This window comes from Tuber melanosporum, assembly GCF_000151645.1.
Source record: "Tuber melanosporum whole genome shotgun sequence assembly, scaffold_35, strain Mel28".
In the NCBI taxonomy this organism is placed as follows: Eukaryota; Fungi; Ascomycota; class Pezizomycetes; order Pezizales; family Tuberaceae; genus Tuber; species Tuber melanosporum.
The window spans coordinates 711267-732418 of NW_003299030.1; the positions used below are offsets into that span (position 1 = coordinate 711267).

At 46.6% G+C, this 21152-nt stretch overlaps 1 protein-coding gene; it reads right to left on the minus strand.

Moving 5' to 3' along the window:
• Positions 1-7322: 7322 nt before the first annotated feature.
• GSTUM_00007388001 (uncharacterized protein) lies at positions 7323-8153 on the minus strand (the record flags this gene model as incomplete). XM_002839383.2 has 3 exons in its annotated part: positions 7323-7813; positions 7878-8011; positions 8098-8153. The coding sequence occupies 3 exons, from the start codon at positions 8151-8153 to the stop codon at positions 7521-7523; spliced, it is 483 nt and encodes a 160-aa protein (XP_002839429.1). The 3' UTR covers positions 7323-7520.
• Between the last annotated feature and the right edge of the window lie 12999 nt (positions 8154-21152).

Sequence of the window (21152 nt, forward strand, 5' to 3'; positions counted from 1 at the left end):
GGAGGTAAGAATTTTCAAAGTAAAAGCCATCCCCACTGGAGTGAGGAGGAGATACCTGACTAAACTACCGTAAATGCCGCAAGGACAAAAACTCCAAGGGAACGGTGATAAATAATATCGTAAGATTCCGACTATAGAAATGAAAAGGTAACAAGGAGGGGCTGAGTGAGTACCACCCTGCTATATGAGGAATGATGCGGTCAGTACAATGAGTTGAAACTTAGGAAGGTCATCAGTCTAACCCAAGGGCGTTTTGTATCCCGAGAACTAAGGACTCCATTAAAACCCAACAACTATGAGTTGGCCCAAAGAATGACACAGGTGATCTCCCGAAACACAAAGTTTAATCCCCCCCAATCGAACGCAAAGCCTACGAGTAGACTATAGACAGGAAGCCGAAGACATTTTACAGAAAGGGGCTCGTAAGCGACCGTGATGAATAGCTCAAAGTGCTAGCATTGTGAGATAACCAGCAGGCAACGAAATGAGAAGTAAACAAGTAATCCATTACATAAGGCCAACAGACCTCAACACCAAGAACCCCAGAAACTACTGAGCAAACTCAGATATCTCCCCCAGAATCCAAGGCATCAAGGCCCATAGTGGGTGCAAAAGAAACACTCAGAGTGAAGTGATAGCAAGGACAAGGAAAAGTACTTAGAATTCAATCTAATTTTATTTAAACTCATACTGCCAACACTGGCATACGACAAGCCCCCACCGGCACAGGGATACCACTAACCAGTATACCACTAATCCCAAGCTAACTAAGTCTACGGCCCCGCACCTGCCATCCTCGAGTCATGCCCATATGAGAACTAATTACAAGACCATCAAACAACCCAGTGCCTGCCCCGGTCCAAGTCTGTAGCCCCTCTGGTATGAAGCCAACCAGCACTAAGCATAGCCGAAGCCAAGCAAAAGACCAACCTGACCAGGTTCCTCATCCAACAAATATAAAATCACTACCACCCAGTCTAAAAACCGTCCCGCAAAACCTCCTCCATAATAGAAAACCAACAAATAAACAAATTAAACCTACAAGCAGTACAATGGTAGGGAGGAGGCAACCAACATGTCCACCTCTCGCACCTACATGCCAGGCTGTCGACCCTATAAACCCACTTTGCCAGTTACCTGTAAAGAGCATACCGGTAAGCAGGACCTGTACCCACTGCCTGTTCCCCGAACAAAAACATCATAAAAATAGGAAATCCATAGAGGTAGTAACAGACCAAAACGGTCAGTGGGGCCTATCTCCCACCCGTGGCACCATGCCTCCTCCTGCTAAACCCATAGCCAAAGCAAAGAAACTAAAGAAACCCTATAAAATACAGCGCACAAGACCCAAACAAGTCCAACCAGGTGGTCGTAACCCACTATCCACACAGGTGGCCATCAGCCAGCTGGTCCCTGGGGAGCTTTGCAGCACTCAGCAGCTTCACCCCACGGCCTAAGCCGAACTGGAAATACTTAATTAGACCTCACTCCACTTGACGCAAGCCCAACTGGTGCTCGCAGGTGCTTCTCCCCCCCTAATCAGCCCCCCCCAAGCCCCATATGCCAGATGCCACAGAGCCCATCCAGCCCCTCAGTCCCTCAGACAGATCAACCATCCTATAGCCACAGGGCAGTCTATACCTAGCCCTACCAGGCAGCCACTGGTCTTGGCTACGCTAATAGAGCCCCAACCCCCAATATCGTATAGTTGAGGGGGACCCACTAGCCACAGTTGGGAGCCACAAAGGAGGCAGCACCAAAATCCAAAGATACCAGCACCAGCCATACCATCCAACCCAGCCGAACCGAAGTCCAACCGAGCCGGAAAAGAGTAAGCAGAGCCAGCTGAAGCCAGCCCCACAGGTCCGGCAACAGGTGCAGACCAATCAACGGGCAAGAGGCACCCCTAACTGACATGACGTGAAGGGAGAGGGTGCATGAACAGGAGTAGACAAACAGAAGGTAGGTCCCACTTACAATAGGTGAAGCCGCCAACCACAATCCACAACCGAACCACTCAAACATACAGACAATGCAAGTGTCTGGCAGCCAATCGTCCTACACCACCCCAGGCAGCAACAATAACTGTACCAGGAGGTAAGAGTTTTCAGGGTCAAAGCCATCCCCACCGAAGCGAGGAGGAGATGCCTGACTGAACCACCATAAATACCGCAAGGACAAACCTCCAAGAGAATGGTGATAAACAACATCATAGGATTCCGACCATAAAAACGTAATGTAACAAGTAGGGGCAGGGCGGGTACCACCCTGCCACCTGAGGAATGATGCGGCCAGTACGACGAGTTGAACTTGGGAAGGTCATCAGTCTAACCCAAGGGCATTTTGTCTCGTGAGAACTAAGGACTCTGTTAAAACCCAACAAGAGACATAAGCTGGCCCACAGAACAACATGGGTGATCCCTCCAAACACAATGTTCCATTTCCGCCAATTGAATGCGAAACCTGTGAGTAGACGATAGACAGGAAGCCGAAGGAATTTTACCGAAAAGGGCTTGTAAGCGACCGTGATGAGTAGCTCGAAGTGATAGCATCGTGGGATAACCAGCAAGCAACGAAACGAGAAGCAAACAAGTAATCACACCCCACGCAATGCCTAACAGACCTCAACACTAAGAACCCCAGGAACTACTGAGCGAACTCAGATATCTCCCCTACAATCCAAGGCATCAAGGCCCATTATAGGTATGAAAGAAACACTCGGGGCGAAGTGACGGCAAGGACAAGGAATAGTACTTAGAACAAAGTGTGAAGAACCTATCCTCCTCGGCTGCATCGACTTCCTTATATAGTGTTCTTCCCGCCCATAGTCATGTGACCCAAAGTGGTCACATGTGTGAAACCAAATTATAACAAACTAATCTTGTGACCAAAGTGATACCATGTTCAAAACCCATGACCTTGTAGTGAGGCCATATCTAAAAACTCATAAACTAATCGTAACACAATAGCCAAGTCATATGACTCGAATGAGTCATATGTGCGAAACCCATAACCTCATAACGAGGTCACATGCTAAACCTAAGTCCTATGCGCAAGGCATACCTACAAGGCACACTTACTAGGTTCACCTTCCATGACTCATATTTGAGCCATGTGCAAAACGTAATAAATCTCAATATAATAAATTATATGACGTGAATGAGTCATATGTATGAAACAATATCATCCCTGTGACTCATAACCATGTGTCACATGAAAACCTTTTCCTTGTCAAGCTACATTCATGACACAGACTTCAGAATTGGTGTAGGCTGGAACTAGTAGATTTTTATTACGTGGGATCCATTACGACAGTCATACCTTGGAAGCTCTACAAACTGTTAGCTGATATCTGTTTGTGAGACTATCAGGAGTAATGGAGCAGTACTTCCCCTGATGATCATTATTCCAGGAGTTATACATCAAGAGCCCTGGTATACAACAACTAGTATACCAGATGATTATCTTGTAGGAACCTCATAGACTGGATACAGTAATGATAAATTGTCACTATAGTGGCTGGAGTATTTCAATTACTTTTCTCTGCAACGAAAAGTAGCCAACTATCGGCTATTACTTCTGAATGAATTTGGCTCTCATTACACTAAGCTGTTCTACAATTACTGTGATAGCTATAAGATTGTTGTCTTCTGCCTACCTCCTCATACCAGTTATCTTCTCCAACCCCATGATGTTGTGGTTTTTCAACTATATAAACAGTATCATAGTGAAGCAGTAGAAGCTGCAACCTGTACTGGCTGTGGAGAGTTTGATAAGATAGAATTTCTGGATACAATAGATTCTATTCGACAACAAACCTTCAAACCTTCCACAATTAAATCTGCTTTTAAGGCAACTGGACTTATCCCATTCAATTCAAGTATTGTAATATCCAAGTTATGTGAAGCAGTTCCACTTTCCCAGCAATCGGTTACACCTCCACAAATGTTATCTACAACAATTCCCATTACTATCCAAAGTTTCAAGCGTATGGGAGAGGAATTACAGCTTGATGCTTAAGACTTGTCACCAACATTTCAGAAAAAACTGAAATTAGTTTTGCAAGGTGGATTGGTACAAGCACAGTCAGGTGCACTGACAATGAAGCACATAGAGCATACTAGGGCAGCAGAACATGTAAGATCTGTAAGACAACAGAGACAGAGTTGACGGCAGGTGCAAAAGAGTGGGGTCATTTATCCGTTACAAGCTCATCAGATAGCAAAAAGCTAAGAGGATGCAGAAATAGAGAAAGCAGAGAAACAGTTGCAAAAAGCTCGGAATGTAAAGAAGTGGTTGGAGCATGAGGAGCGCAAACTTCTGCTTGATAAGATGAAATTAAAGGTCACAAATAGGTGAAAGGTTTTAGCCTATAAGAAGAAAATATCAAAACAAATGGTTATAGGTATTAAAAAACTAGTTAGATTGGGGAAAATAAGTGTAAATTAGAATAATCTGTATTTGTGGTGGAATTATGAAGTTTAGTTGAGCCACAAAAAAAGTTCTGTTTAGTCACAAAAAAGTTCTGTTGAGCCACAAAAATTTGTGTTGAGCCACAAGTTGTGTTGAGCTGTAAAGTAATGTTGAGCTGGCAGGCACTTTGGAAGAGTGCCCCAGGTTGTGGCTGCAAAGCCATAACCGTGGCATGATCATCCCATGGATGAATGAGACATGTAGATTTATGGCCTTCCTAGTTAGGTTAGTACTTGCAAAAGAAACATACATTAGTAAGCTATTCTTGTAACCTCACCTAAATGATCATAGATAATTGTGATTCTACTTAAATTGATCAAAATAGATTCAGCCCAATGGTCAGCCCTTCGCAAGCGGGAAATAACTATTATAACAGTACCAAAGGGAAGCTGCAAACGGCCTCTTAAAAGTAAACCAACTGAAGAGACTTCGGTAAGTTCTGTTACATGGTGGAATGGAGGGCACATAGCCAGAAACTATAATTACTGAGTTATGTATCACAGGCAAAAAAAGTCAAGAGTGCACCGAAGAGGCCAGAGGGGAAAGTGAAGAAGATATCGGCAGAGAATGCGAAAATCCTGGAAAGCCTACCTGAACCCCCAGAATTCGAAGCACATGAAAGTCTATTTTTGGCACATCCAGCAAGTCCAATTCTCCCACCTGAATTCGGCAGCAACCCCAAACTGCTTGCTCTCTTCAACCTGTTTTTTGGAAATAATATCTTAGCCCAAATCATTACCAATACCAACGACTATGCAGAAATCAAACAGCAAACAGCTGAGGGCAACCAAGACTCCTCAGTTACTATCAGCCCATTCCTACCAATGTCTCCTATTCCACCCAGTATTCTCCACCCAGAGTCAGTTTCGCACATGCCTTACCAACCCGTTCTCGACCCTCCGGCCATACATCCTAGTGTACCACTTATTGCCCCAGAACCTCAGTCTTTCCCGCGGCCTTGGTACCCAGTTAGTGTAGAAGAATTGCGAATCTTTATAGGATTGCAGATATGGATGAGGGTACATTCCTTACCTGCTATTGAGGATCACTGGAATCCGGAGATACAGTATCTGATTATGCACAATATGTCCTGTAATCGGTATAAGCAAATAAAACGTTATTTCTATATTTCACCACCAGATGAGACCTACGATTGGGTAAATTGGTGGCGTAAAATGGAGCCACTTGCATCCCACCAGTGCCAGCATTTCCAAGAACACTTCTGGCCATCCTCGAATGTTTCATTTGATGAAATGATAGTTCTCTGTAAAGGCCGGTCAGCACACACTATCAAAATGCCCAGAAAGCCAATAGATCTGGGGTATAAAATCTAAGCTCTCTGTGACCAGGGATATACATATCTGTTTTTATTTTATTCTGGTGCTGTGGAGAATGAGGTTAGTAATTTTACTAAAATGACCAATCAGTATATGAATATTAGCAAGGAACACTCTCTTATCTTGTTTAATTCCAGTGGGCAACAACTTTCGGTTGAAGAAGAAAAAAAACTCTCAAGCGGCTTTTCCCCAACCACCAAGGCAGTATGCCATCTTATTTTTACCCTCCCATTCCTGTCCAGTCAGTTTAACATCTATATGAACAATTACTTTACCAATATTCCCTTATTCCAGCACCTGAGGGACCACGGAATTGGCACTGTTGGCACTACTCAGGCCAAGCGTCACAATTTCCCTTCTGCTTTTTTGATTAGTAAAGAGATAAACTCGAAGCTTTTGGAATGCAATCACCTCTCGGGCATCATAGTAAATAGTGTTTGAACTGCCCTATATCAGGACAATAATACTGTTTTTTTTTAACTACAATTCACAATCTTTGTCAGCTAGTTCTCAGTAATCGCAAAAAAACCAAAAAAAAAGCAGCTCCAATGCAGTATCTGCAAGAAAGCCATTTGGAGCCAGCGAACACCAAAAACTTCTGCCCATTCCAGCTCTCATTAGTGACTACAACAAGTACATGGGTGGGGTCGACATTGCCGACCAGCTTCAAAGTAATTATCTGTCGCATCAAACCAGTCGACGTAATTGGCTTCTGCTCTGGTTTTAGATTCTGGATACGGCAATTACAAATACCTACGTCATTGCTCGCTTGGTTAACTCCAAGTATGAGCATAAAGCCTTCTGCCGTAAGCTTGCTCTTGTCCTTGCTGAGACTAGCTGGTCTCAACTACATCCCCTTCTTACAAACCCTAAACCCAACCCGCATGCCTATGTCACAGCAAAGACATCCTTACCGCCTTTCTCTTTTCGTACCACTGGTGCCCATCTACAAACGTTTTTACTCAATAAAAAATACCAATGCTGGTATTGCCGGTTTAAAAAATGTCAAGGCGACCCTAAAAACCCCCCTCCAATACGTGAATGGGCTGAGATTCTACAAAAAATGAAGGTAAGTGAGACAGGTATTTGGTGTACTTTATGTGAGATACCTCTTTGTAAGCAAAATAAGTGCTTTTTTGATTTTCATACTGTTCTGTAATGGCTTTTGGGTTGTTTTCCTACAAATGGCGTTATTCTTGGAATTGGCTTTTCAGTTGAATTTGATATCACTTGAGCAAATTAACTACAATCTTCTGCCAAGACCCTTGGTTCTAGCTACCATATTAGGAAGGCCGTGAATCTGCATGTCTCATCCGTCCATGGGATACCATCCACCAACATTCCTGCAACACATGCCCACGAATTAAAACTCAACTCCCGCTTTAACAAGTTTATGCTCCCAATCCACCTCACTCTACCTTGAGCTCCTCACCCCCACCAACCAGACCAACCCCTTCCTCTTCTCCTCCCCTCCACGCATCAACCTCACACCCAACAACAACTTGTCTCCCGAAAAACTCGTGCCGACAAAGTGCACACCGCACAGCCTCCATACAATAACCCTCATATACTTCAAAGCACGGCCCGCAAGGTCAGTACGGTGCACCCTGAATACTAGACGGGAACTCGCATGTAACCGGATTCTTGTAGCAGATGGTCAATTCTGTTGCTGTGGGGTTCTGGGGTGCGCTGGAGGGTATTGGGAGGGTATTATAGGGAACGGTGGAGGAGGTGGATGCGGAGATGGATGCGGAGATGGATGCGGAGAGAGGCTGGGGGTACTAGTACTCTTCTGGGTTCTGCATTGTCCAGTTTTCTAGCACTTGGAATTGTGTGAGGGGGTCGGTATGGAGGGGATGTATCCAGGGGTGAACCTGGGCGCAAAAGAGAGTGGTGGCGGACTGAAAGAGAAAAGAGATAGCACTTCCCTAGCTGGCCAAGGAGGAAAGACAAACGATGCAAGGGGGGTATCAACCTAGATGGGTGGGAGCGTGGATAGAGCGCTGAGGCCGGTAATCTGATTAAATGAGAGTAGGGGATTCTCTTGCATAGCATCCATAGCCTCACCTTCCCTTTGCGCCCTTTCAGCGGAAGTATCCCAACCAGCAATCCCAACAGCTAGACTCCCCTCATCCAAAAAGGGTGGCGTCGGGGTCACAATGCCCCTGTCCGTCGACCCGCCACTGCTTAACGAAGACCGGCTAGAAGTAGACGAAGAAACATCACTTCGGGCTGGCGCCACAACAGAAGTCTGCGTAATAGCAGGGTATTCAAGGGGGTAATTTACCTCATTTGCCAACCCACCCAAAGACTCTTCCTCCCCATCCTCCTCCGGATCGGCATCCCCAACGCCAGCCCCCCCCCAGGCGCCGCCACATAAGCATACTTGTCATTCGATCCCCTACGTATTTCAGTTCCAATTTCCGCCCAAAAGCTCTGATTGCGTCGGTCTCGTCGAGGCGCTAGGTCGATGTTCCGATTGAACACGGGAGAGGCGCCACGGAGATAGACTTGTGTTTGCTTGTGCTAGCGCAGGTTCCTGGTTGATTGTGCTGGAAGAGCGGATTTGCTGGGATGGCGAGGGAAGGGCGGAAGTGCTGGGTGTTGTATTGGAAGAGTCAAAGACAGAGGGGGGGTCGAATTGGAATGCGAGAGCGGGTGGGTGCGGGTGGGATCGTGGGGGTCTTATGATGGTGCGGGTGGTGATGCGGAACAGATCCCTCACCCCCTAACTGAAGGTTTGGAATATCACCTCGCTGACTTGTGTTTATGTTACTACCTCTCTGGGAGTACTATCCCTCGAGGATTGAGTTGTGGTGGTTGTATGATAGCAGCGACGCTCAAAGGGGAGGGGTTCATGAGGGATTCTGTGCATTCGACCAACTCTGGACTGCCGGGGTTCGCCGACTTTTCCATGGACCCCGGGGACAACGACGAGTCCTCGCCAGATGAAGCATCATTACTCCTCCCCCGCAGTTCACACTCCACCGCTTCCGAAGAAGACGGCGATGAAGTGGTACACCCCCCGGACCATCGATACCTCTCATCACCGTACTGGTGGCTCGGCCTTGTCCTCATGTCAATCGGGGAATACGGCAACTTTCTCGCCTACAGGTTCGCGCTTGCGAGTATCGTATCCCTACTCGGTGTCGTGGCGCTAATCTCAAACTGCGTCATAGCACTCGCGATGCTCAAAGAGCCATTCCGCGGCCGAGATCTCCTCGGCGTTGTGGTCAGTATTTGCGGCGCTGGGATTGTGGTCTGGAGTGCCGAAAAGGAAGAAGTCAAGGTTGGCGATACCTAATCCGGTATTTATTTTACCAGCCCGTCTTCGTACTGACTGGCTGCTGTACTGCGAAATATAGCTTGGATCTCATCAGATCCTTGAGGCCATCACGCAGACTACTTTTGAGGTTTACTTTGGGATTACGTGCAGCCTTATTGCCCTGTTGATGTATATTTCCCCAAAGCGTGGAAGAAAGTACACATTCATTGATTTGGGGCTTGTGGGATTATTCGGTACCCCCCCCCCCTCCCTCCTTCACGGTGAAGTTACTAACGGAGGGTAGGCAGCTATACTATCCTCTCAACAAAAGGAATATCATCCCTCCTCTCCTCATCCTTCTACCAAATCTTCACCTTCCCGATAGCGTACCCCCTCGCTATAATCCTGGGATCAGCGATATTATATAGACTTTGAAACTGTCGACGTGGGGGGATGCTGAAATTTGTTTCTGGATGTTTGCTGACGTTTTACGGTGTGTGGATAACTTACCCCGGCCGCGGCAAGGCCAAGAACCCAGATGACGAATCAGACTATGGGAGCGATTTCGATCCTGTAGTGGGGCTAGAACGGGGGGTAGTAACGCCCCGTAGGAAGAGCAGACCCTTTCTCCTCGATGGGGCCGACATTACTAGTTCTAGCAGTGAGGGCGAGGGAGGAGATTAAGCCTCTCCCACCCGCCATACCCTCTCACCACTTCTCGAAGAACCGCCTGTAACCCGCCCGCAAGTTACACGGGGCACCCCCAGCTCCTCCCTAGCAGGGACCGAACGCTCCATGGCACTTTCAGATGCTATGCATTCCAACCTCACCCACGCCGACGGACCCCAATCCAGCCGGAAGAACTGTCTCACCCCTTCCCACCGCCGATCAATTTCTTCCCTGCTCCCGGGACCGATCGTTGCCGGCTCGCAATTAAAAGCTGTGGTCGTCGGGAGCGTTAAGAAGCGGCGCCGGGATGAGAGCGTTGGTAGGGAGCGGAGTAAGAGTCTGAGCTTTGTGCTGGATTTGCTGAAAGGTCGTAGGGGCCAGAGGGGTGCTGGTGGCGGCCACGGAGGAGGGGGAATGGAAGGGTAGTACGGGTTGTTTGTCTGTTTGTTTCCGGTTGATGGGGTATTGGGCAGCTGGCAGGCGGATGGGTGGAGGAGTTATGATTCGTAATTTACCCGTGGCTTATTTTTTTTTTCTTTAATTGCTTTTTGCTTTATCGTTCTTAATCCCACTATTGAGCTTTTTGGCACTTCGTGATACCCCTGTATAGTAGAGCTAGATCATGCATTGCGTGGTTGGGTAGTATTTTTTTGCTTACCTAGGAGCATTGGCCTTTGTACTATAGTTTCTTACGGTTCCCAGTTAGTGAGCTTTTGGAACTGTCACTTATCTATGGTTAAAGGGATGATATTGTCAAGTAGTTTTTTCATATTAGACAATCAATTTCAGATAGCTCCTGAGCGCCCAATTGTTCATATGATGCCGATTAATTATTTGCTGAACTGAAATTATGGTTATATATGGGCGATAATCGGAGTTGCGGACCGCTGAGAGTCTTATGCGGATTCCACTAGATGCAAAGTGAGGACACCAGCGATCACAGACCCTGTCCAGTCCCTTACCCATGGCGGAAGTCGAATCTGAGACGACGGGAAATGGCCGACGGAAGCGAGCGGGTGTGTCCTAAAGACTAGTGTTGTGCACGAGCCGAGTGGACTTGAGCCTGGGTGGTCACTAGGCTCGAGCCAGCTATCAGATTGCTCATGCTAACCAAGGCCTGGCTTGGGCTACCGGAGGTGGAAACATGGGAAGAGGTAGAGGAAACCCGTGGGGAAGATGGGAACTATGAGGCAGACACGGAAGGAGATAGTGAGCTTCCCCTGGAATTGGACTCGGGGATAGTGGGAAGGTCATTTGGATAGTTGTATTTATTTTCAAGTTGCTAAATACAATTGTTGGTTGATTTGGATGATAGTTGCAGCGTGTAGAGGTATCGTGGCCACTCTAGACTCAAGCCTCTTGGCGGCTCGAGTCTAGGTGCGACCTAAGCTTGCGAACAACACTACTCTCCTCTTGTGTTTACTAAAGACAAGAGGAGAGCCATCGGCGCCAAGGTCCGCTCCTCCTCCTCCTTCTCCGCCCCTACCCTTTTGAGGTGAGCCATTGGCTGGGCAACCTGTGCATAGGGCCTCCTATGCAGGCATCTTTGGGGGTGGACAATGGTGGAGAGTCTCGTCCAGCTGCAGCAGCTGGGTGGGGTGGCCATAGTAGGGACTTGGCGATTTTGCATCTAGAGTCAAATCCTAGCGGTCTGGTTGGTCTAGAACCGCATTTGCCTTACATCTAGACTCTTTTCGCAAAGTCTCTAGTATCTCTCCTAGATTCCGTACTCGCCCTCCTCTGGTATGCCCGCGGGGAGGTAGTAGCCATACTGCTCGCGTATCTGCCAAACATATTCCTCCACGGGCAGTTTTATCATTGTCGTGGGGGGGGGGGTGAAAATTCATCAATTGAGGCTCCTTTTCTCTTCTTTCTTTGTATCTCGGAATGGGGGAATAGATATTATTCTACTTTGTGAAGCACCACGTTGCAATTGCAATCAACCCGTAAACCGCATTACGATACAACAACCCGCATCAATCACCCTCATCTCAAACCCCCAACAAGCGCGGCAAAGAGGGGCAAAAAATCGCGCTCGAAAGCCATGCCCTCAAAATCCACCTCCCTGGTCCATCCGGAGCCCGCACCATCGGAAAGAACGAAGAATAGAGTACCGGCTCAAAAGAAGGATGCTGAAGAGGAGTTCCTCGAAAAATTAATCTTTAGCGACACGGAAGGTTTCAAGGATGAGTTGGATGAAGTTGATGGTGGAGATTCTGACGAGAGCGACCAAAGAAGGATTGGGCTTGTCAGAGATGGAGATGGAAATGAAGATGTGGGAGCAGACTTATAAGCGCTTCATGACGATGAATTATTCTTTGTCAATGAGGGGCTGTCCGACACCGCTATAATCCCCTCCGAGAGTAATCGGGACGCCAGCCATGACTCTTCAGAAGAGGAAGGAGAGGAATGTCTTCCAGCATGGCAAGGCTCCCATGGCGAAGCGCTCACCATCTTACTTGCTAATCGGGGCTTGCTGCGAATGCCTCGGGACACCGAGACTGAAGACCTCGTCAGCGGGAAGGAATATTTTGCGCGGCTGCGCAGGCAGTTTGAGAGGATCTATCCCGTGCCTGAGTAGGCTATTATTTATTTGGTTAGGAAGAAGGCGAGGTTATATGGCGCAGGTGCGGGGAGTAGCGATGAAGAGATGGACGGGGTAGGGAGGAGGAGGCGGGAGAGCAGGAAGCAATGAGATCTGCGCCTAGTCTTGAGGAGATTCTAAGGAGTATGCGGAGGAAGAGAGGAGGAAGGAGGGGACAAGACTTAAGAAGGAAGAGGAGGATAGACAGAGGGAGGAATTGGCGAAAGTCAATCACTTGGAAATGTTCAAGACAGACGGTAAATTCTCGGAGTGGGATGACCAGGGGATTCCTACAAAGGATAAGGAGGGGACGGAAGTTATGAAGAGTAGGAGAAAAGCGCTGGTTAAGGAATGGGAAAAGCAGAAGAGGTTGCACGAGGAGTGGTTGAAAGCAAAGGGTGGCACGGCTTTTGAGTCGGGAAGTGAAAACAGGTTGGGGTGAGTGATTAATTATGAGGCTTTTTTGTTTCCTTTTTCTTTTTTTTCTTAGTACCCCCAAAGATGTGGGGGGAGATTGTTTTGCTAGATGTTGACTGGCTATTCCTGGCGAAGGTTGGGGCGAGTGATTACTTGTGAGGCTTTCTGCTTTGTTTTATTTTTTATTTTCTTAGTTCTTTTAAACTTGCGAAGGGAGGTTGTTTTGCTAGATGTTGACTGACTATACCTGGATGTTGTGGACGTGATTGTATAGAGTATATATACCTAGTTGTATGCCACATATCGTGATTTATTGGGGGTGGGGGATATTGTACCAGTGAATCTACTGAGTACAAGTGATGGTAGGTATCTTGATACTATGCGCCTAGTATCACACGTAACCTGCCATATATCCACATCATCCATCTATCCCATCCCAACTGCAATCATACCGCTCCAACCAGCTTAGTTAATCTGCATCACACCCTACTCTTAGAGTACAAACCCTACGGGGAACCTCACGAAAGAAAAATAACAAAAACAAATCGCTCCCTTTATAGTGTCGTAAAAGCAGATATCATATTACAAAAGGAGAGAAACAAAGGAGACAAAGCCTCAATAAGATCTACCAGAACCCCTTTTCCCCCTCAATGCCTGAGATCAATCCCAACCATCTTCTCCTTCTCTAACCTCGTACATAATCTGCACAGCCATGAACAATGCTGTGCACATAAGAGTAACAAAACCAAACCCCTCCCAACTGCCCAATATGCCGCGTGCTAAATTCCTAACACCCTCAGCCCCGATAGCAAATCCAACAAGGTTCGCCGCCCCCATCATCATAAGTACGTTCTCAACAGCGCCGAGGCCAGAGAGGTATCTATACGCCCTCTCACACCCTTTAAACCGTCGCTCGGGAAACACCTTCTGACAAACTAACTCTGGGATAACGAACAATACTATAAGCCAGGCCCAGATAAGGGGTTTAAAGCTAAGGTCGTGCCAGAGCGCGACAAGGGTGAAGACAGCCACCACGTTCATGATGGGCAGACTGGCACCGCCAGAAGGGGTATATATGTAACGCACGATCCAGCAGTTGAAGCTGTGGTGCCTGGCGCGCCAGAAGGCGAGCGCCGAGCAGTGATTGCTCATGCAGCGCAACATATTCTCCCGCGGGTCCACGTGGTCCATGAGTGCCCAGAGGTGGAAGAAGTGCTAGGGAATAAGCATCTTGAGCCAGATGACGTGCAGGTTAAAGTACCCGATCATGGAGAGTTGGAAGGGCGTGTAGGAGGACCAGGAGTCGTAGGTGTGCCCAGTTTTGCTGATTGTTACGACATAGAGGTAGTGGGCCAATTCCATTGTTAAGATGGAGGAGAGGAGGCATAGGCCGTATTTTATTACGAGGGTTGAGGAGGTGGTTGGTTGGAGGTAGCGTTGCTGGGAGCATGATTGTTAGTGATCGGAGGGGAGGGGGGGGGGGCAGAGGGGAGGTTACCTGGTAACCAAAGTCATTAAAGTTAATGATTGGCCAGACGAGGTATAATGGTGAGTATAAAATGTAGGCAAGGCAACCAAAGAATCCATAGTCTTCCATGGTGGCTGGTGTATTGATCCTATCCTGCTTGCTGATGTTTTTAGGGTTAAGAAGTTCTTTTTTCTCTTTTGCTTGAAAATCAGTCGGGCGCCCTGAGCTTTTATCTCGTCTGAGAAATCCTCCTTGGCCTCTGCCTCTCCATCCCCATCTGCTCTTTCGGCGTCTTCTCTTCCTATAAGACTATGTACCTCCAGAACGCTTCCCTCATCTCTTCCAACAACTGCATCGCTGACCCCGGGGGACAATACTGGGTGGCGGGGGACAGCCAAGGGTGTTGGAAATAACGAAAGTGGAGGTAATAATCGGTAATCCCCAGAGTTTGATATTTCCTCCTCTGTACAGCTACCATGAAAATCTGGTCCATTTCTTGTTTCACCAGTCATAAATCAGATGACAATTTCCATTCTCTCCCTCTCACTCGTGAATGGGATGACCTCCAATACCTAGGCGTGGACAGCAATTTTGCCAGTATCGACACTTTGTAATTTCATGCTTTTGCAATCCCTAGATGACACACGCAGTTCAACACTCTTCACTCGCCGCAAAATAGCTATCTCACCTGTATTTGATACCTGATACATAACTGTAGCCTCCAAAGCACCCAGGTTAGTATTAGTTGTAAGAGTAACATTGTGACGTAATGCAAGAACACATCCCTAAACTCTGGACCCAATCTCCCTCCTAGTTCTTGTGGTAGCAACATCCAGCTGGACCCCGGGAGCACTCCCAGAAGTACGACTGCTACCATCTAAAAGTTTGAGTCTAATATAGTCACTAACCTGATCCATAGCTTCACCAGCATAACTGACAGTGTCAACATGAATCTCCCCCGGTCCTTTGTTATTCTGCATTAAGACTGCAGTCTTACAGCTGAGAAGGTACTCCACTCTCACAAACCTCCTCAGGAAGGTTGCTAGTCCTAACCAAAGTACAGTATCCTTAATCCCCTTGTCATATTCAATAAACTATGCACACCTGCACACGGTCTTGCCCATGTCCAAGTTAACTGTCAAACCAATTGGAATAATAGTCGAGAAGAGCACCGAGAAGCCGGGAGTTTTGATGTACCACCAACTTCTGCTTATGATTTCACGGGAACTCTCGGGGTCCATAGCACCTGGCTTGTTTTAGTTATTCTCAATCAAAAATGCTGCTACCAAAGCTATACTGAATAAAAATATCAGCAGGCAAAGAATTTGTCAAGTCATTGATATCTTGTTCCAGCTGTCCAGTTTTATTACATGAGCGAGATAAAGACAAAACCACTCACATCTCCGAGCCAGTGTAAACAGGAGTATCCAGAGTGATCGAATTGCTGGCCAAAACGTAGTATTATTTACAGATAATCCTAACCTGAAAGTGCCGCCGCCGGAAGTGCCAATAGTGAAGACGAAGAGGTGCCAGAACCTAAAGATATAGATTAGCTAGGACCAAAAGACATAGATTAGCTAGGACCTAAAGGCAGAGATTAAGCTGGGGTCGATACCAGTTTGAAGAGCTTGCCAGGCGGGTAGGGGTTTTCCTGTGTGAGAGGAGTGAAGTAGAAAGACAGAGAACAGGGGGAAGAGGGAAAAACCACCAGTTGGTTTAGCACTTCTCGCAAGGTGGAACTATAGAGAAGATTTCTGGACCCCTGTTTTTTTTGCTCCCGGTAATAAATGACAATCACTCTCATTGAACAATTATGTTGCTTAAGACCAATGTAACTGATCTCCTACTCGCGACTAGCTTTCAATGAGGACAGACTTTCCCAAAAACGGTTGTCAGATAAGATACGCTATGGATATTTTCGTCATAGCTGATAGTCGTAGTGTAGTATGAGTTCTTTCGTGGCCATATACGTGTCTTTCTTTCTTTATCTAATAGTCTTCCACCCCGCTCTCCTCACTCTCCCCGTCCCTCATCTCTCCCTACAATTTCTCCTTTCCTCGTCTCTCGTCTTACCAAACAAATTTCTCTGCTGCTCCCAACTTTGCTTTATTATTATTTACTCCTTTCTTTTCTCACCATTCATTCTGATTCTATTTTCACTTCTGAGTCTCTAAGAATACAGAATTAGTATATTAGGTAGTAATTATGACATACAAGGGGGAGGAGGTTGGGTAGTTGGAGGTGGCACTAGCTTCCCATTATCCGGGTCTATTTACAGAAACCATCATGCTCCTGCAATCAGCTAGAGTGTTCCACTGAAATTGTTTGAGAAGCGACCCACCCGCGAAACCAAACCTCCACCTCCAAAACTATCTATCCTAAAATCTCCTCCTATCCCAATTCATCACTGAGCAAAAGAACCTATGGACAATAATAAATTCTCTCAACTGACCCAGTCCTCAGAGTCTCTCAGGTGTTTGGTGGGGCAACCACGCTCTTTGAGTGTCTTAAGCGTGGAAGAAATCTTTAGGCTTCAAGACACAATTGAGGGCCAGCTAAAATTGAATGGAATTTCCTTGGAGGAAGTGAGCAAATGGGAGAGGAAGTATCCCGGAGTAATGGAAAACAGGAAGATCCGGCAAGAATACAACTTCCTCAATCAATCGTTTATTATTAAATGTTTCCCTCTTCCCACCCATGAGGCGCTGGCCCAGCTTTTCACTAAGAACATTCTGGGATCCCTGATTGAGCACTTCGGGGCAAAGGAGGGAGAAGATTTAGTAAGGGTTAGTTCCGGAATGAGTAAGTTATCTAATCACACTTCCTATTATTATATATCTAATTTTATCTAGGCTTTACAGGTTTCAACGGAGATTTTTGTGGGAAATCGGTGAGGATTCCCGATGCTTAGGCTACACTGCCTGGTGCAGATTTTCCAACAGTCGTATGCGAGGCTGGATGGAGCGAAAAATTTAAAGCCTTGTTGGATAATGTACAATTATGGTTGTTACATACCTCTGGACAAACAAGGACTGTGATTTTAGTTTTGTTCACAGAAAGTGATGCCAGGAGTTCATCGGAGTTGGGGAACAACAAGCTGGAAGTAGAGAAAGATATACCGGAGATGGGAGAAGGGAAGACCATGATGGGGGTAGCAAATGACGAGCTAGGGGGTGGTGGTGAGAAAGATGCTGAGGAACCATTGGCCTTAGGTGAGGAACAGATTGTCATGGAGAGTATCGATGAAACCACCGGATACCACGCCCTAGCTGCAAGATTACTGGACTTGAACCGCCACGGGAAGTTGACGGAGACCTTGGTTGGCACCCTTGGAGCCACAGCGCACATTTACAAAGCATGCAAGGATGGGAAAGAGATTAAGGAATTATTTATGGCCACTCTATTACCGCCACCAGAAGGGGACTTGGAACTACCAGAAGGGAACTTGGAGAAAGAAGAAAGATCTGGATTTGGAGTAGAATTGGTGGATCTCTTAGGAGACAATGTTCCAATGGGCCATGACCCTAAAAATAAGGTCATGTTTAGTTTAAAGGGGCTTGAAAATTTGTCAAAAGTTCACTGCCAGAAACTGAGAAGATAAGATCATATGTCTGAGTAGTAAAGCTGCTTAAAGCAGCTGGGCAGTGGGAGGAGCGAGAAACGTGGGCGCAAAGTAAGAGAAGACGACTAGGATAGTAAAGAAAAGGCAGGTTGTCTATGCAGTTGGGGTGGAACTGCAAATGTATTTATTTTTTAAGTCTTTTTCCATTGTGGGCCTGTGCTATTGTTTTCGGCCATTCCCGAATATATACTAAGTCCTCCTCCACCTTGACTTCCCTCCCTGTTATCATACCTCTATGACATTTAGGTGGGGGAGATAGAGGAATACTGACTACATTGGTGAGAGGTTGGAGAGAATAACAACAAGTTTGATGTGTATAGAACCCCCGGGTGCTGCTTGGCATGCTCGGTATGCTTTCCCATCCATCACCCCATCCTGCTGTCCATTGTCTGCTGCCTGTTATTCTCTGTCTGTTTGGATATTTGCCATTATCGTTGGCTTTGTTTGTCCGCCCCCAGTTGTTTGCTGTCGCTCGCCATTCCCTGTTTTGCCTTTCAGTGGTTCCCTGTTCAGTGTTCTCCCCTCCGGTGTCTGTTGGTGTCGTTCTGTGTATGGGAACAAAAGCAGTGCAGTTACTGGGAGGGGTATGGCGTGTATGGGAGTGGGAGGTATACAGGTGTGAGAGTTGTAGTATTTGTCTCATTTATTTTTCTTTCTGTTACCATGGGAATCTGCAGAGGAATGGGGACTTGTGTGGACGAGTGAAAATGGTGGAGTGAGTAAGAGATCAGCTTTTGTCGTTTATTTATACTGCTGTGCTTTCCTGTTATTTCAGTTAGTTGAGCGCAATATAATAGAGAGAGTTGGCAAGAACCTGAGATTGAGCAAGAGTGTAACCTTGGACACTCTCTTCCAGAGAGTGCCTATCAGCTCAATGGAAGATATCAGGTCAACGAAACTTTCCTACTTAACTGAAGCCAAACTCCCACCACATGAAAAAAAAAGTTGTAAAGGAGAAGAAGACTTATTTTCAAAGACTTAAAACAATGTGTGAGAAAGCCAGGAGGACATTTAAGGCATCGCAGAATGTTTGGTGGTGGTTTGTAATTCTTAAATTCACATACAAATTGAAAGTTATATTGAGCTGATATGTTCCGTTGAGCTGATAGGAACTCTTGGGAAGAGAGTGTCCAAGGTTATTTAAGTGAGAGAGTGAGCGAGAGGAGAAAATTTTCATACCTCTCTTTTGAACGATGCCTAGTGCCTTGGAGTTTCATTTCCGCCAAGTGATAATCTGTCAGTATGGCGATTGCAGTCATTATTTTGCTCCGGAGTCTCTAGTTATCTTTTACAACATTCACGGTGTATTTTATGGTAAATTGCAATGAAATGAAATGATACACTACCAGTACAAGAATCAATCATCTATAACACCATGTGAGGGACTAGCATAGCTTTGAAACAAGCAATAATGATACATCAAAGCTACGATCTGACAAGCGCCACAGACATCTAAAAGTTGAAACTAATTCTTTTCCACAGAACTACCCACTTTGCCTCTAGATTCAATTAGCATGTGGTAAATTGTTCAGTCTTTGAAACACTGGGCAAAGGTCAATGGTGCCTCCACTAAGGGCCCTGAACTCCCAGCTAAAATCTTTGCTCCAGCCTTAAACAACATTCGCACAATCCCTCCATCTCCAGTCGTAACTGCAACACTAGGCGTTCTCCTTTCACCATGATCAAGCCTCTTGACATCCGCACCGTGCTCAAGCAATAGCTTCAAAACCTCGGTGTTGCCCCTCGACACTGCAAAACCCAGCACCATCCTGCCACTGTACACGTATGTCCAGCAGTTGATATCCTCTCCAGCAGATAGTAGGACTCTGATGCTCAGTACCTTCCTGAGGGTGGTTGTGGGGTACACGGCTGTGCGCCCAAAGATGTCCTTGATGTAAGAATTGATCACGTACTCGCTGAGCATCATCCGTAGCGCCTACACACCGCCCTTCATAGTGGCATGGTGCAAGGAACTGACACGGATCCACCCCCCCCACTTCCGTAGCCGCCGTGTGAGCAGTCGCTTGCCACACCTAACGGAAAGGTGCAGCTCTGCATCGCGGACAATATCGGCTCTTGCGCCTTTGGTTCAGAGGTAGGGGACTAAGCCCTCCTCATTTACATTGGCCACGTAGTTGTCACCTGTACTTGTACTAGGGTATCAGGTGTGGGGTCGGTACCAAGAGGCTTGTCAGGAGGGCTGGCGACGGGATTAGGATTGCCTGGTACATGGCGCTGATATGGTCATTACCAAGGGTAGGCATGCTAGTGGTGAGTTCCTGGGAGAAGCTGGCATGCAGGTGTTTTGAGGTGTTGGTTAGGGCTAAGAGGGAGGGAGTTGGGGGGTGTTGCTTATCAGGTAGAGCAGTTGGGTTGGGAAGGTTATTAAAGTCATTCTGAGTGTTTCTCCTCTCTTTTCCCCTTTCCTCCTTTCCCCTTTCTCTTCCTCCCCCTTCTTTGCAAAAGTGGAATTGGGTGATCTTGGCACGTGCGAGGTGGGGATGTAAATTAGAATTGTAGTGGCAGTAGCAGAGTTTTTGAGAAAAGAATGTTGAAAAGAAATTGAGAGCGAGGATCTATCTGGGGAAGGGCTGAATACAGATATTGCTCAGAGACAGGCTGACCTAAACTACCTTGGTAATTAAACAGCATCAGTTGAGTTCCCCAACTGGTACGATACTGTGCTTTAGATCATTTGGGAGTTGTCATCTGTAGAATAGAGGTTGTACCTGCGTGTTAGGAGTTGGGTCCAGAAAGTGTGATAACAGGTTTATTGATTGTGACAGGGCTCCGGGTGAGTAACGACTATGTATGAGCATCTATTGCACCATGTGGCACCTGTAAGCAAGAAGGAAATACCAACAGAGAGAAATATAGTATCAGACTATTCAATTCCACGTAGATTTTGGACGGGATCTAATGCTTCAGCACCATCTGCTCGGTTAGAAGGTAAGCTAATACCAAGCAACAAGTTTCGAAAAACTTGCTCATGGCAGGCAGAAAGCAATGGGGCACCCAATTACCTCAATTGAATACAACAGCCTAGATCCCTCTCCATATTGGGAGGAGGAGGATGTATAATTAACAGCATTGACGTACGCTGAGGGTGAAATCCATCTCTAATTACGAGTATACCATCCCTAGAAGAAGACTGGTATAAATGGTGTGTATACGCAGTTCACAGCAGAGTGAAATCGGAACTGCTAGATGCTCACGTAGCCTGCAGGTATTTGAACTACCAATAGGCCTTCATCATTAATCTCTCAGAACATGAGTAGTATGAATCTGACACAAACACCTGGCCTCTACCTCGCAGA